This window comes from Photinus pyralis, unplaced genomic scaffold (genome assembly GCF_008802855.1).
Source record: "Photinus pyralis isolate 1611_PpyrPB1 unplaced genomic scaffold, Ppyr1.3 Ppyr1.4_LG7, whole genome shotgun sequence".
NCBI lineage: Eukaryota > Metazoa > Arthropoda > Insecta > Coleoptera > Lampyridae > Photinus > Photinus pyralis.
The window spans coordinates 17,531,245-17,546,098 of record NW_022170738.1 but is presented as its reverse complement, the minus strand read 5'-3'; the positions used below and the strand labels follow the sequence as shown (position 1 = coordinate 17,546,098).

Here is a 14,854-nt window from a genome sequence, read left to right as displayed (position 1 = left end):
TGTAACTTTTGAACTAGTAGCACCAATCTTGGAACTGTTTGAAATTATGGATTCTACAGGCCACATTCTATAAGAAAATTTTTTTCCGGGTCGATCTGAGATAATTTTTTTTTCGGGGCTCAAAAAAAGGCAGTGTATAACCTTCCTTTTTTACCAAAAATCGACTACACCAAAATTTCTCGGGAAAACACTTTTGCTTATTAATTTGGGTGCGTAGAATCCAAATCAATTCGTACTTTTTCGATCAGACTTCTCAATCAAAAGTTATAGACTAGAAACCAATTTCGAAGAAAAATTCAAAGGGCTGTAACTTTTGAACTAGTAGCCCAATCTTGGAACTGTTTGAAATTATGGATTCTACAGGCCACATTCTATAAGAAAATTTTTTTTTATCCTATACAAGGAGAAACTTACATTTTCTCGCCTGTGTGAGGACGCGAAAGAAGACAATTGCACGCATGGAGCGAGAAAATTCAATTTTGTCGGCTAGGCGAGAAAAAAAATACACCTTATGTAAGCTAGATGGCGCGGTTGTAATAAAATGTCAAAGAAGTTATTTCTTTTTAATTAAATAAGAAACATAAAATCGTCAACACTGATTATTTAATAATTAAATTTACCCTATGTTCACTTTATTTTACTGAATTCAAGAATTTATTTAATTACCGCGAACCTATACCTATCAATGTTTCGTGAATTTGAATACTTTCCCAATATCACGTGACCAATTCAAACTTAAGTCATAATCTCCTATTTGCTTTCAATAACGAGCATCTGTGTCAACACATTTAACACCGAGATGTACTTTGCACTTTAAGTAGAACACCGCTTATCCGCAATAAGTAGCATTTTAACATACGAGACTACCCCGAAGTTAAAATGTGTCCAGTGTGACTGTAAGGAATGAATAAATCTATTTATAAAACACATTTTTTAAAATACAAGATCATCAAGGATTTAAAGTGTGCCCATTGCGCGTTCGTCACCAAGCATAAAAATCCAGTCTTAAAAGCATCTAACATTTGACAAGACATATGGATCCTGCCAAGGATTTAAAATGTAACCGGTGTAATTTTGTCCCTTTTAAAACACACATTCAATTTTAAAACACATTTGTTAATACACAAGACCAGTAATAATTTCAAATGCGCCTGGTATTAATTACAACCCCTTAAATCCCGTTATTTTCTAAGGAAATAATCACGCGCCAGTGAAATGCCGGAAATCTCAACTCAGTTCGCACATGATCGGTATTCTCCACTTGCACCTCTGCTGTGTTGCACCGTGACTCCCTTCGTTGACTCCGCACTGTGCAATCGCAAGCGCGCTAGAATTTGAATTTGCGTTGAATTGTATTATAAGGGAAAGCGGTAAATCTACGAGTAAAAAATATACTCATGGGCCCACTTAGATTGCACCGTTTCGTAAAATTTTTTTCGCGTAGTCAGCAGGAAACGTGCAAATAAACAAAACAAACGCGTGCACGTTGACGCGTTAAAGCAAATCCAAATTCAAGCGCTTGCGGTCGGACGTTGTTGAGGGATTAATTTTAAATGTAAGTGCATAGGATAAAAAATATTGTGTGCACCACGGCACGAAAGTTGTTTTCCGGGCCTCAGGAAGTGGCCAGCCTCGGCTGCGCCTCGCCTGGCCATATCTTCCTTCGCCCCGGAAAACAACCACTTTCCCGCCTTGGTACACAAAGTACTATAGCTTTGCGTCTTTATCGACTTTTTCTCCTTTTGTCGCCGTATCATCGTTGTCTTTTATTGTTTTCTTGCTCCTCCACCTGAACTCTGCTTTTTGTTCTCATTTAGATTCTGTTCCTGAAACTGCCCTACTGCTTCATCCTTCATTTTTCTTCCTGTTCCATTTAGATCGCCGCGGCAATGATTATTTCTTCTGTTGCTTTAATTTTTTCTATGTCTTACATTAGAGTGTCCCTGTCCATAAATCCATTTTTTTGCACCTTGGCTGTCCTATGTGGGCCCTTTTATTCCCCTAGTATCGTTACATCTCTTCAATGTATAAACCTCAGTTTTATTATTCTTTCATTTATTGCGGTTGTATTTGCTTTTAACATTGATTGATAAATATCAATCAACGCATTTAGTGACGATTCCTATTCCTGCTCTCGTCCTTTTTGCTCTTTGTTTACTCCGCTCCTCCTTCTAAATTTTCCGTTCCATTCCAAATCCTTCTTGAATGTGCGCAATTTCCACTTCACATTCACTTCCTGATAATTTTTTGCTACTATTTGGATTGATGATATACTCACTAATTGCGAGTTCTGGTTCCCGAATTCTAACCGCAAATCTTCATACATACGCCAGGATATTTCTCGCAACGCAGCCAAAAATGTAGACCGCGAATCAATTTTTTCACACATCGATATTTGTGGCTGTGATGCACAGTTTCAAGAATAAAGACCTTATTATTATATTGTATGTGATCGCCCCTTTTGTTTTTACTTGAAATAGTGATGCCAAGTATAGATACAGTGACTCAATTTAAAACAGTGCCTACAACTGGGTGTCTCGTTTTTGATTGGTCCGTAGTTCCGGTCGCCATATTGGGGCTAAAATGCTATACTTTGGTATAGGAGTTTACACTTTTCTTTGTATTCTTGCGCAACGCTGTGAATAAAGGTGCTGCTTTAGCACGGACACGGTGCGGTCATGTGTGTCCAGGCCTTTATTGAGCAACAATAAACCATGGCATGTGCAGGTGTTCGATGCATCTTATCATAAATGTAAGAGGTCGCAATGCTCTTAGAGAATTTTATTATCAGACCTCGTATGTTTACAAATTAATTATTGCGTATGAAGCATTTAATTCATCCTTCATTTGGTATTCAATCAATGAGTTTATGCTTTATAGTAAAATTCCTTTGGGTTGACATTGACCCACTGCATGCCATTGCCTTGCACAAACTGAATACAATACATCATGAGACACGAGATAAATATATTGAAACAAGAAGTTAGATGTCGTATATATCCAAAGTGCCCACCTAATTTAAACTTATATCGTATAGTCTTTCAATTATGATATTAATGGTGTAATTGCCATTCAGATATTTGAATAAAAAGTTCCGATCGTAATAAATAGGTACAATTGAAATTAAGAGATGTTCGTGGAAACAAAACCGACATTGAATATACATTGGTTGTGAGTACCTACTGTACATTTTTAATACAGGGTCATGTTGTAACGTAAATTCAATTACGTTCACCAAAGTGTACCCTTTGCGTCCAGAGTAATAAATTTCGCGAAAGAAGACTGTCGTGCAGAGCATATTTTAAATAACTTCCATTAGGCGGCACTGAACCCAGCATCGGTGTGTCATACTGGGGCTCCACTCCAGTGTAAAATTTTTAGGGGCCCCAATTCAAATATGCTCTGCTGTTGTAGTCTCACTTTCATCACATGCGTTGCTTCCTGTTGCTCGGGCCCGTTCTGTCCCGCGTATGGAGCCAACCCAAGGATGCTCTTTATATAATATAAGGATTGCTCGATCCCTATACTTCTAATGTTGCCCGCATTTGAGTCATATGTGACGTCACCAACGGACCTGGCTGTCAAAATTGACAGTTATAATTTGCTAAGTTGTGATCGTTTTTTCATTAGCGTTTAACTGTGTGTGTTCGCTAAATTGCAACAAAAATGCTTGGACGCCGACGTGCAGTATTGGACTGTAATAACAATTTGGGGTAGTATTCGCATTTTACATTCAACTGGCGCTCATTTTAGCCATTGTCAAAAAGAAAGTCAAGAAATCGTTATTTTAAGATGGACAAGTTTAAATAAACTAATTTATGCGATTCCCATGGATCATGAAGAGCAAAAAAACCAAAAACGCAGGATGAAATGGGTTTACGACATTTATTTGAGTATGCGAAAAACCGAAGGAGAATTTGTAGACTTGTATACGATGAATGACAAGTGTTTCTCATTTAAATACCTACCTATAATATCCATTTGAACGTATTAGAGCCCCTTCTTACTAGGCGTTTTTTGAAGCGGCTGGTAGCGTGACCCTGGCACACGGTGCGATTTGCAGAGCTACAAGTAGCACGAAGCGATTTTCAGGAGCGCCTTCACGCAACAAAAGCCCACGTCTCAAGAAGGGGCGTCGTTTTTTTTTAAAATGGTGTCTGGTTTGAGGAGAATTGACAAGTTAGGGAATGCAATCCCGCAGCAAAATCTCAATCCCGGTGTTTGCGGGATTGTTAGATGTTAATCCCGCGGGATCCCGGTATTTGCGGGATCCCGCAAAACTTTCAATAAATTGGCAAATAAGCAATTCTGTGGGGTTAACTTCTGTATTAAAATAAAATAAATCGGCCTAACTTAGAACTCAAAAAATCCTCAGCTGTAAAGTACAAAAAGGTGAACTCCTAAAGTGCCTCTAAAATCGTAGTACCTACATTTTTAACGAAAAAAGTTTAACAATTATTTAAAAATATCTTCTCCGATATGCGTTTCATTAACAAAGTAACCAGTGTCGTCCCCTTGATCGACAAATTCGTCAGTCCCGCAAATCCCGCGGGATCCCGCTCCATTTATGTGCGGGATTAATCCCGCAAAAATGCTGCGGGATCCCGGTATTTCGGGATCCCGCGATCCCGGTATTGCATTCCCTACTTGGAATCAACCGATTTATGTCCACTACCACGATTACTATATAAGTCGTACTCTCTTCACGACTGTAAACGGTACTTCCCAGCTCTTAGTAATTTCGGGGATAGCGCGCGTCTCCTCAGGAGGCGATACAACCAAACCAGATCTCCAAATTGATAACTACAAGCTTGGGCTTTCACGTCGTACTGAACTTTCATTCTATCGCTAGCTAACTGCATCTTGTTTGCAATTCAGCCAGTAGAATCGTTCCTGCATTTTAACTAGGGCATCCCGATATACCATTGTGGATTTGTCGTAGTACCAGGAGAACATTATAATTGGGGAGGTCTTTGCCCACCACCCATAAACATATTTCAAAGCCAAATTTCTCTTTAAATCTTTACAAATTTTATATCAGGAGAATATAATGTGCGAGGAGGTGTTTCTGCTCCTAATAGATGAACTATCAGTTAGAAAATTCTTGTAAAATTTGTCTGGCTATCAGAACATGATGGTTGGAGAAATAGTTTAAAAAAATGAATTCAAAAATTTTGGCACCCACCACTGTTAGTTTTGTTTTATGGGGCGTAAATAATGTTGAAGGTTTTCCGACACGGTAACACGCGACATACAATTGGCGATGTGAAAAACATGGATTTTCGAGATTGATCTCACAAACACTTTAACGACTGTCCTTGTGATTTTTTTTATCGACGTGCTATTTTGGTGGGTGGTATTAACGAATTGAAACTTTTAAATGGTATCACTTTCGGTTTGGCCGGAATTTTTGGAGGGTTAAGGGGTTAAGCAGGGTTAAATCTGTTGATTGAACCCTGATTTCTAGGTATATTATGAATTATAATATTACTAAGTATTTATATTATCAGTTTTTCAATTATTTCATATCGATTGGTTATATAGGTTATAGGATATCTGTTGAGCTGAGTCTCTAACAGGAAAAAATATGCAGGGTAGCACAACGAAAACGTAACAGACTGAATAACTCGTACGGAAATAGTTTTTGGAAAAAAACGCAAAAACAGGTCGATTTTGGTTTAAAGGGGGCCACCAATTTAATAATTTGTATGTACGTTGGGTCGAGTAACACATCATTGGAAAACGATTGTATTTCAGTGAACCAGTGAACGTTTTCCAAGAGTAAAGCTTTATCGTGTACAATGTACAGACAGACAGATATACCTACGAAGGAAAATTGAGAACATAAGTCCTCCTTTTACTGGGGTCGTTCAGTAAAAACATTTTCGAGAACATTTTATTGTAAAAACCTACATGTAGGCTATACAAGTCGATAGACGGTCTAAATTGATATCGCGTTGAGATAGACGGACGAAAAACAGGAAGAAAACGTTCGCCTATCGTGAGTTGCGCCAACAATTGACCCAATTCAGTTTTAGTCACGAATAAACACCAATATTATCGATTTTTTGATAACTTATTGTTATGAATTCTTTCTTTATAATTGTTCTGTTAAACCATAACCCGCTAATAATTGAAAATGCTACGATGGCTGAAGAAATCTTCGTTTCGGTCCCCTTCCTTCAAACACCGTTAATTTTAGATATAAGGGGTGTCATTACAAACTGACCGTGTATTTCAGTGTACAATCCATTTAACACAAAAAAGAGGACGATTAAAAATAAAGTTGTGAGAAGTGAGTTTTGATGTTTTCTTGGGCACCCTGTATTTAACGGTTTTTACCTATTTGTATGTACATAAGCATATAAGAATGATGGGTTATTTTGTTGGCATTACGAAAGACAAATGGAATAGCGAAGAGGTGAATCTGCTAAAAATGTCCAAGGAACTTAAAGAATTCAAAAACTGTTCGGTTAAATTGTCGTGCACTTTATAGTACGTAGATTTAAAAAATGATTAAATATGAGGATGTTTCTAAAGTAGGTAACGATCTCATTGAGTGACATATCCAATATTCAAAAACCATACACTCATTATTTTCTGTATGGAAGATTCAAGTAAACCATGAGCCGCTAAACTGGAAAGAGTAGTGGGAATTTGGGTTGGGTTTTTTATGGTTAAGCAATTAAGAATCGTCATACGAATACAGTTAAAACAGGAGTTAAAATGATAGGCACGCTATACTCCTTTTTAAGATAGAATGGAATAAAATGGGAAAGATTCTGTTGCATAATTAAAATTGAAGGATGTCTGAAAAAGTTTAGTTTTAAATTGAATGTAACGTGTTGTAATTGTGTGTTATATTAATTGTATGTGTGAATATCTAAAAGAATTACCTGTAATTAGGTGCGACAGTCTTGGCAAATATGGGTATATTTTGTAGGTTAATGAACGGAACAGTGGTACCTATACTGGATCGATGCACATAGGCCATGAGTGCAATTTTTAAATTGCATTTCGATCGTTTATGCCAATGCCTCGCATTGCAAATGTAACAGCAATGACAGTTCTTTAAACATTTGACTACATGGTTTTACTATACAGTGCTGGTATCATCTTTAAGCAACAATCCGATAGCATGTCATCTTGGGGGATTTACGATAATTCAACCGGTTTAACCGTGTTGGTAAATTTTGCTGTAGTTGCAATTATTGCGACAATTCTATGGTGATTTCTACTCATCTGATTAAAACGGTTGAATTATCCTAAATTTCCTAGGTTTTTGAAACTCTAACATATTTGCTAACAATATGTTCCGAAAGTGTTTAGTCCTTCTTTTTAGGTTTTAGTCCTAGGCGAAAATTCCTTTTTGTAAAATATCTTATCTCAAAGATGTCCAGCTTGAGAATAGGTAGTAGATAGATAGTAGATACTGTCTGTAACACTGAATTCATAGAATGAATATGCATCATTATCATATCACCATTGGTAGTGTTTTTATGCACTGTTATCACTAAGTACACTTTTAATAATTTGAGAATTGAATTTCCTCAACAAAGCTTTAGAATTAATTCATATAGTCATTATCGTCATTTGCATTTTAAACAATTAACATTAATATTTAATTACCTATTCAGTTTATGTATATTGCCTATGCCCTCCAAACACGTTTATATGGAAAAATATAAAATAAAATCGCATATTCCTACCTTCTACAATAATCCACGTATATTACGCATTTTCACCTAACACTTACTAGCTTACGCAGATTTTTAGATAACTAATGAATAATGATTCACATTCTCCCACGATCACTATAAACGCACTCGCAAATTTTACGCATTAACCAGCTTAACATCTAACAATTCACCAGTTGATATCACTATTGTTACGTTTATTATAAGATAAATGTTCGGCCTTTGTAAAGATTTAGGCTTTTGTTATCGTAACGTCACTGTCCCAAATAAATTTGTATTTGTTATCAATCTACGAGTTAATCCATTAGGCTAATTACACATTTATTACCAAAATTGGTACGATGTAAACATAGAAGGAATAACTAATCGTATGCAAATTAACCGAAATATTAATTTCGTGTTTTTTTATGTGTCCGGTTTTTATCAAGGCAAGCGATACGATTTATTTTTCCTACAGCGTAAGCTGTAGATTACGAAATTTATAATTTTGTAATGAGATGAGAATATTGTATTGTTTGATGATGTAACCTCTGGTTATGTTTATGATAATGAGATTTTCCCGGTTTCGCGCCGCCTCACCTCACACACCCCGCGAACTTCATACCGCCTATCAGTCAATGTTTTCTTGAAAGGGACATACGCTTGGAATCGCCGGCTGCGCCGCCTCACCTTGCCCGCCGAGCGACCTTCATAGCGCCTACCAGTCAATGTTTTCTTGGATGGGACATACGCTCTGTTTCGGCGACTGCGCGGCCATTTCATAAAAATGGGCCTTTTCGAAGGAGTCCGACCACACACGGTAACACGAGATCTTTATCTAGAATTTAGAGATAAACGAGTTTGCAATCTCGGTGGCATAGTAAGAATACCCTTACAAGAAGATATTTGAACCCACCTTCTAGAAGAACATCGTGTTACCTTTTAAATCAACTTTCTCTCGTAAAACAGATTTTATTTCATACTGTCCGCTATACAGTACATTACATCATTCATTTGAGTCCGGAAAGTGATCTATTACATCACAAGGCCGGAAAGTGTTGCGTAGCAACTGATAATTTTCTGTCAAGAAGAAACGTCAAATTTATTTAAGACGATAGCTATTTACATTATCATCCGAAAGCTTAGGACTATTAATTATACAATTAGAATTCTCAATAATTTTAATAGAGGACACACCCCCATCGCTGGGGACTGTGGTGGTGGAAACCTCTTGCCACCTTCTCAACCATATTCTTGGGGCGAAAATTGCACTAATTTCTGTACAAGTTCAAAAAATTCACTCCATCGCACTTATTAATGACTGGAATTACGTCTACCGTGAGTTTTTGTGTCCTGATGAATCCGAAATTAAAAAGTTGTACAATTAGGAGTCATCTAACCTTTACTAAAAGGTAATCTTTTGTAGTAGTGCATTTGTCGCTGGAAAAGTTGCAGGTAACTTTTGCCGCCGTCAAAGTAACAATTGCACTGCGGTTTATGCGATTTTTTATACATGAGTTGAATTGTCATTTAATGATATACGAATTAGTTTATTTTCAGGTGTATTTCTGATTATTTTATCAAAAATTAGGCAATAAATCTAATTAGCAAAATTATGTTAAGCCATGGAAATTTCCTAAAGAATTGAAATAGGTTTTCACACAGACGGAATGGGACGCTCATTAAAATGCACGGAAAACAAATATCGCGTACGAGAGTAAATATTTCCGCTGTGAACGTTGTTTATTAGAAATATTTTTCCTCAGTGAACTGCATTTTACAAAAAAATTAATGCCAGTTGTCATAAACTGATATTGATTTCGACGTTTGAATCTGCTTTTTGTCGTACTAGTCATGGCTTAACATGATTTTGGTAAGTGGATTTATTGGCGAATTTTTGATAAAATAGTGAGAAATACACCTGAAAATGAACTAATTAGTAGGTATATCATTAGACGTGGAAAAAAATTTCCTTTCGATTGTTGTCATTATAAACCCTCTAAGTTAACATGATGAGCAACTATCTACAAAAAACCTTTTTCCCATGTTAATTCCCTATGTTCGGTTTGGAAATATTCATCCGGTATATCAAACCTTTGTCTAAGTAAATCAGAGTCGGCACATGGACGTATTTTAAGCTGCGAAATAACTATCGATTTCGATGAAATTTCAAATCTCAAAGTTGCACTTTAATAAGGAATACAATCGTAACTTAAAAGTGAAAGTATTAGACCAAATTTTTGAGTTGTGGATGTGGATTATTCAAGAGAGAATTTTTGCGACCTCCAGAGTCGGTAACCCAGACTTTTCCCAATTATATATCGTTATTTTTCGTGGAATGTTTCCAAAAGTAATTGATTTCTATAAAATCTGTAAATCTACAACTGATTATACGCTGAAACGGCAATTTGAAACTAAAATTGATTTGTATGCAACCAGGTAAACAAAGTTGTTCCGTGGTTCACATAAGTAAATACACTTGATAAAATTTTGCCAAGAATTGTTAATTTTTGTGATTCCAAGCAAAGAGTAACTAATAATTAGTATGTATTCTTTGCTGCAAGAGACGGTACATATATAGTACCTACCGAATCTAACTGTTATAACTAGATAGCTAGCAAAAAATATTCCTATTTTTCCATTATTTCCTAAAATTTTGAGTTAATCTACCCATGTCATTCCATGTCATAGGTACTTGTGGGTGTACTATATCAAAGAGTATTCTTTGACTATATTAAACAGAAATCACCGGTGTAATGAGTACTACTTATTTGTCGTCCAGTCATTAGGTCTTCCAATTTTTTTAGGTCTTGCTTCAAAAATACAATTTCACTATACTCTGTTTTTTAACTAGGAAGACGGATTTAAAAGTTCCCGCAAAAAATCTTGGTTTCTATTGGCTCGCGCTGCGCCCGTTTTACACCCAGGTAAAATTGCTATTGACATGCTTTAACTGTCAAATTTAATCGCGATTCTCGTCCTTAACTGTTGTACTTATTTTTGAGTTTTTGTGTGTTCTGAGTCCATTTGCATAAATTTTAACAAAAAAACCAGTTCTTTTAAGAACGAAAGTTAATATTTCGCATCCTAAGTGTACTGGCATTAGTGATGGATTCAACTCCAAGTACCAGTAAAGTAAGCTTGTCTCCTTTGAAAAAAAGGTTGTCGCTTAAACTTGGGTCATTTTATCAGTCTCCGAGAAGCAGTTTATTATAAACAATTGTTGTCCGATACTCCGGATATGAATTTTGCTACGCTTGTGTTGAAGATTGCATCTACCACAGGTAACGTAAATAATGATGTAGGTATATATTTGGTTATTAAAGTATGACACATATTAGGAGTTGCACGATCTACAGTATACCGGATAATTAAAGAATATCGAAGTACTGGGATTGTTACCCCTTCGAAACGACCCGGCTGTCATAACGCTGTTGCAAATGTGAGCTCTGACGATTGGCGGAATTGTGTGCAACACGTTATTAAGGAAGAAAATAAGATGTGTAGATTGGATGGTCTAATGGATACACTTATAGAACCATTAATTATTTCACTCGGATCGGAAGACAGTGACAGTTTTAGTGAACTTTTGGAAGAAGTGACTAAATCGCTTATACATAAAGCAGTGAACTGTGCTGTTTAATAATATGAGTATAATTCCATTGTTCTGAATTTATTCAATAACTTAACATTTGTTGTAAATTGTAATGTGGATTGTGTAGTATTACAACTGATAAAAACATTTAAAACTACAATTCAAAATAATGTTTCAAAGGCCAAAAAATGTATGCAGGATGATTACCTATTATCAGTGTATTACCTATTTATTATAATTCGCTTTTAAAAGTATGATGTATGCATAATATAAAGGAGTTCCTACCAAATAATAACCCAAAAGCATAAATAATGAAATCTATCCAAATGTGAAAGAAAATCACATCACGCAACCCACAATACATGTCTGTACAAAATGAGTCTATTATTTTTGTTACTAGATTCTAGTGACATTTCCAGTGTAAATCAGGTTTTTAAATCCGTCTTCCTAGTTAAAAAACAGAGTATACGTATATTTAAAAACTTGTCTACAGAGAGCTAAACAAAATACACTTACAAATAACAAGGGTTGGTTCTATCGACAACACATTTACCTGAAATGGCATTCTAAGTATTAGCTACACTCCGGATTGTCTTCTACCTTGACGCAGAACATCGATTATCGCAATGTAAATTTGTTAACCAACGGTTTCTCCCCTGAAAGTTGTCTGTTAAATGCCCAACACGTGGTGTTAACTAATTAATACTGTACGTCACATTCATAACAGTATATTATATCACCTACACTCATCGTTCTCAATAGCACAATTAGCGAATGCTATTTCTACATCACATCGTAGGGGTACTTCTTCCGACTTTACCGGCTGATTTCGCTTCTTGCGATGTAAATGTTTGTAGAATGATACAAAGAATGGTTTATACGCAATAAACAGTAACATATACAATCCAAGCAGTGTCAGTGCTAGGGATGCGCCTAGCATTATTTGAGGAGAAATTAGATATATTTTCAGCAATATCTTCATGTAGTGTGGCAACGAAGCCGAAGTTTCGACCCACAGTAATGGGAAGTAGAGCTCGGGAACGTCCTCGTATACCCTAAGAAAGTGGAACGATTACTTGGTGGTGATCGTATAAGATAAACCTACATTATGCTATCTATGGGGTGCAGGTACATGTTTAGCTGGATTCGTAGCGCAGCTTCAATTGGTGCTCCGGTGGTCTGAAACGAATCCATATTGAAAACCGTGAAAGAAAACAGCAAAAGCTTACGGGTTCAAGAATAATGTACGATTGGTGCTTATCTTCTCGAGGTTGCAGCCCTTCCACATTCTCTAAGTAATACTGATCGGCGCCATAAAAATGTGGAAGGGAACCATAGGTTGGCAAACCGTATCTGCAGGACGAAATGTTAAAAACACCAGATGGTATGCATTTGCCTGCACAGTAGCACTTGTTTTCCGGTATCAATGTACCATTGTCCAGAACTCCAGCACCGATTGCAAATTTGTAACCCGAAATACCATCCACCGTGACATTTCCCACGTAGTCAAATCTTAAATTTCGGCAAAACTGGGGAATAAATACTTCAATATACTCCCGTTTGATGGTATGAGGGTACAATTCGCCTGCCGATGACCGGCCTAATTCCGCACACGAACCGGTAAACTGTGTCAATTTGCTTTCGTAGTTCCACTGGCGAATTTCGAAATTCCCCATCTCGCCATCGTCCATATTGATTGCACCTTCGAAGGCGGACGTGCCGTTCAGCTGCAATTGAAAGGTTTTAATCGCGTTTCGGTTACGGAAGTCAACTTACGATGAAAAGCCAACCGAACTTATCGAAGCGCGGAATTTCGGACGCGATAAATGGTAACATCTTTGCTATGTCGACGATTATATCGTCATAGCCCTCCAGTAGTAACTGATTTGCCGATCGCGTAGTGTCCACCGTGGGGTATACCGCCGAGAAGACCATTGAAGCTCCGCGTTTAAGGAAGTAGTTCCAGTTCTGAATGTAATGAGCACAAGCCTATAAAATAAGAAATTTTTCAATTTACAATAGTTTTTTGAGACATTTGAAATCATTACAGATTAATTAATAACCAGATGCCATATTCTTGACAGAACAGCTTCCTAGCTCAAACCAAAAAGCGAGCTTCACTTGGGTTTTTTAGCACATTTTTGTAAATTTATTTGTAAAAAGATAGTTCCCATTTTGTAGAAAGTCGAGGAGTGTATGTACATGTACCTATCAGGGCCGTGTAGTTTAACAACTTTAGGACGGGGCTACATGATGTCGAGTCGGTGACATTCCCGAGCGTGCCACGCTAACGTGGTGATTTTTCACTTTTCTCCTATTTCCTATAGTGTTGGCCCGATTGTTTTCAAATGAGTGTTGTCGGAAAGATTAGGGTGGTTGTAACAGGACTTCACTTAGTTCGGTAGGTAAAGAAGGTATTCAAATTTCATCAGTTTCACCCTTACAAAACCAGATACTTCATGCGCTAGGCAAAAATGATCCGGACCGACGAAGTCAGTTATGTGCACTCATGACGAAAAGAATTCGCATTGACCCTAGACTATTAAAAATTATTCGTATTACGCATGTACTTTCATGCTAAATGGTAATCTAAATAAAAAAAACCTGTTGGTATCGGTGTGAAGCGGGCCTGCATTAATGTAAAGAAAATCAAAGTATCAAGGAAAACTGAATGTAGGTGAAGGAAAATTTTTGCAAGTACCGCTTCATAGCGAACATGAACGAAAGTATATCTGGCGATAACCAGCGATCACAAGAAACGTATTGCGGAAAGCGAGTTTTGTTTAGCATTCAGAATGTACCAGTAATTTATTATATAGGACAGATGACTTTTAGATAAGAATCAAAGTTAGAATGGACACGTCGTGATCACTTCAAATGAACAACATGGTGGAATTATAATATAAAGGAGCAAGTAAATATAAAGAAACAGAGGTGGAAACAATATCTGAACAGTAAATCAGAAGACACATATAAAATGTACAACAAAGGAACATAGTTAGAGAAGTCAAGTATGCATAGTAGTATGAATTTGGTAGGGAAATCAAAAACGACAGCAAGAGACACCAAAAACTGTTCTTTGCGGTACTGAAATCGCTGAGAGAAGGGAAAACACGCAGAACCATAAAAGACACACAAGGACAGACATTAACTAAACCGGGCAGTATTTTGAGTAGGTGGAGGCAGTACTTTCAGAAACTGTTAGGGAGAACAGCGAAAGAACAAAAACCTCTAGTTGATGAAGAAGAAAAACAAAAAGGACTAGAGAAAGAGGACGAGAGGTTAGATAACTGGGAAGAAAGAGATTGTAGAGGAAGAGATGATGAAGGCGAATAGAAGACTGAATGTTTAATATCAATTTAAACAGAAGAAACGTCGGTCGAAAATTGGGAAATAAGTGTAATTAGAAAATGGAGTAAGATTTGCATGCAGTTAGAAACTAGAATCTCCAATCTCCGATGTGTCATTTTTGTGGCTAGAATGTTTCCAAAGGTGCTAACCACTGCAATTGTGTGGTTCCAAAAAAAAGGCGCCTCAAACGAATTAGGCACTAACTGACCTATATCTTTGCAATACGCTTTCT

General features: G+C 36.8%; 1 protein-coding gene across 1 annotated transcript; it reads right to left on the bottom strand.

The window, feature by feature from the left end:
• Positions 1 to 11,722: 11,722 nt before the first annotated feature.
• On the bottom strand, positions 11,723 to 13,265 carry LOC116176397 (protein peste-like). The gene is made up of 5 exons (XM_031494930.1): positions 13,048 to 13,265; positions 12,501 to 12,998; positions 12,377 to 12,450; positions 12,016 to 12,326; positions 11,723 to 11,927 (listed from the first exon to the last, which is right to left on the bottom strand). Exons 1-5 carry the CDS (start codon positions 13,204 to 13,206, stop codon positions 11,890 to 11,892), a joined length of 1,080 nt encoding a protein of 359 aa, XP_031350790.1. The 5' UTR covers positions 13,207 to 13,265; the 3' UTR covers positions 11,723 to 11,889.
• Between the last annotated feature and the right edge of the window lie 1,589 nt (positions 13,266 to 14,854).

Excerpts from the sequence above, each read along its gene's own strand:
- LOC116176397 (XM_031494930.1), bottom strand. The coding sequence starts at position 13,206 with ATGGTCTTCTCGGCGGTATACCCCACGGTGGACACTACGCGATCGGCA. Across the intron at positions 12,999-13,047 it reads AGTTCGGTTGGCTTTTCATC|CTGAACGGCACGTCCGCCTT; the intron begins GTAAGTTGACTT and ends TTTCAATTGCAG. Across the intron at positions 12,451-12,500 it reads CGTACATTATTCTTGAACCC|ACCACCGGAGCACCAATTGA; the intron begins GTAAGCTTTTGC and ends GATTCGTTTCAG.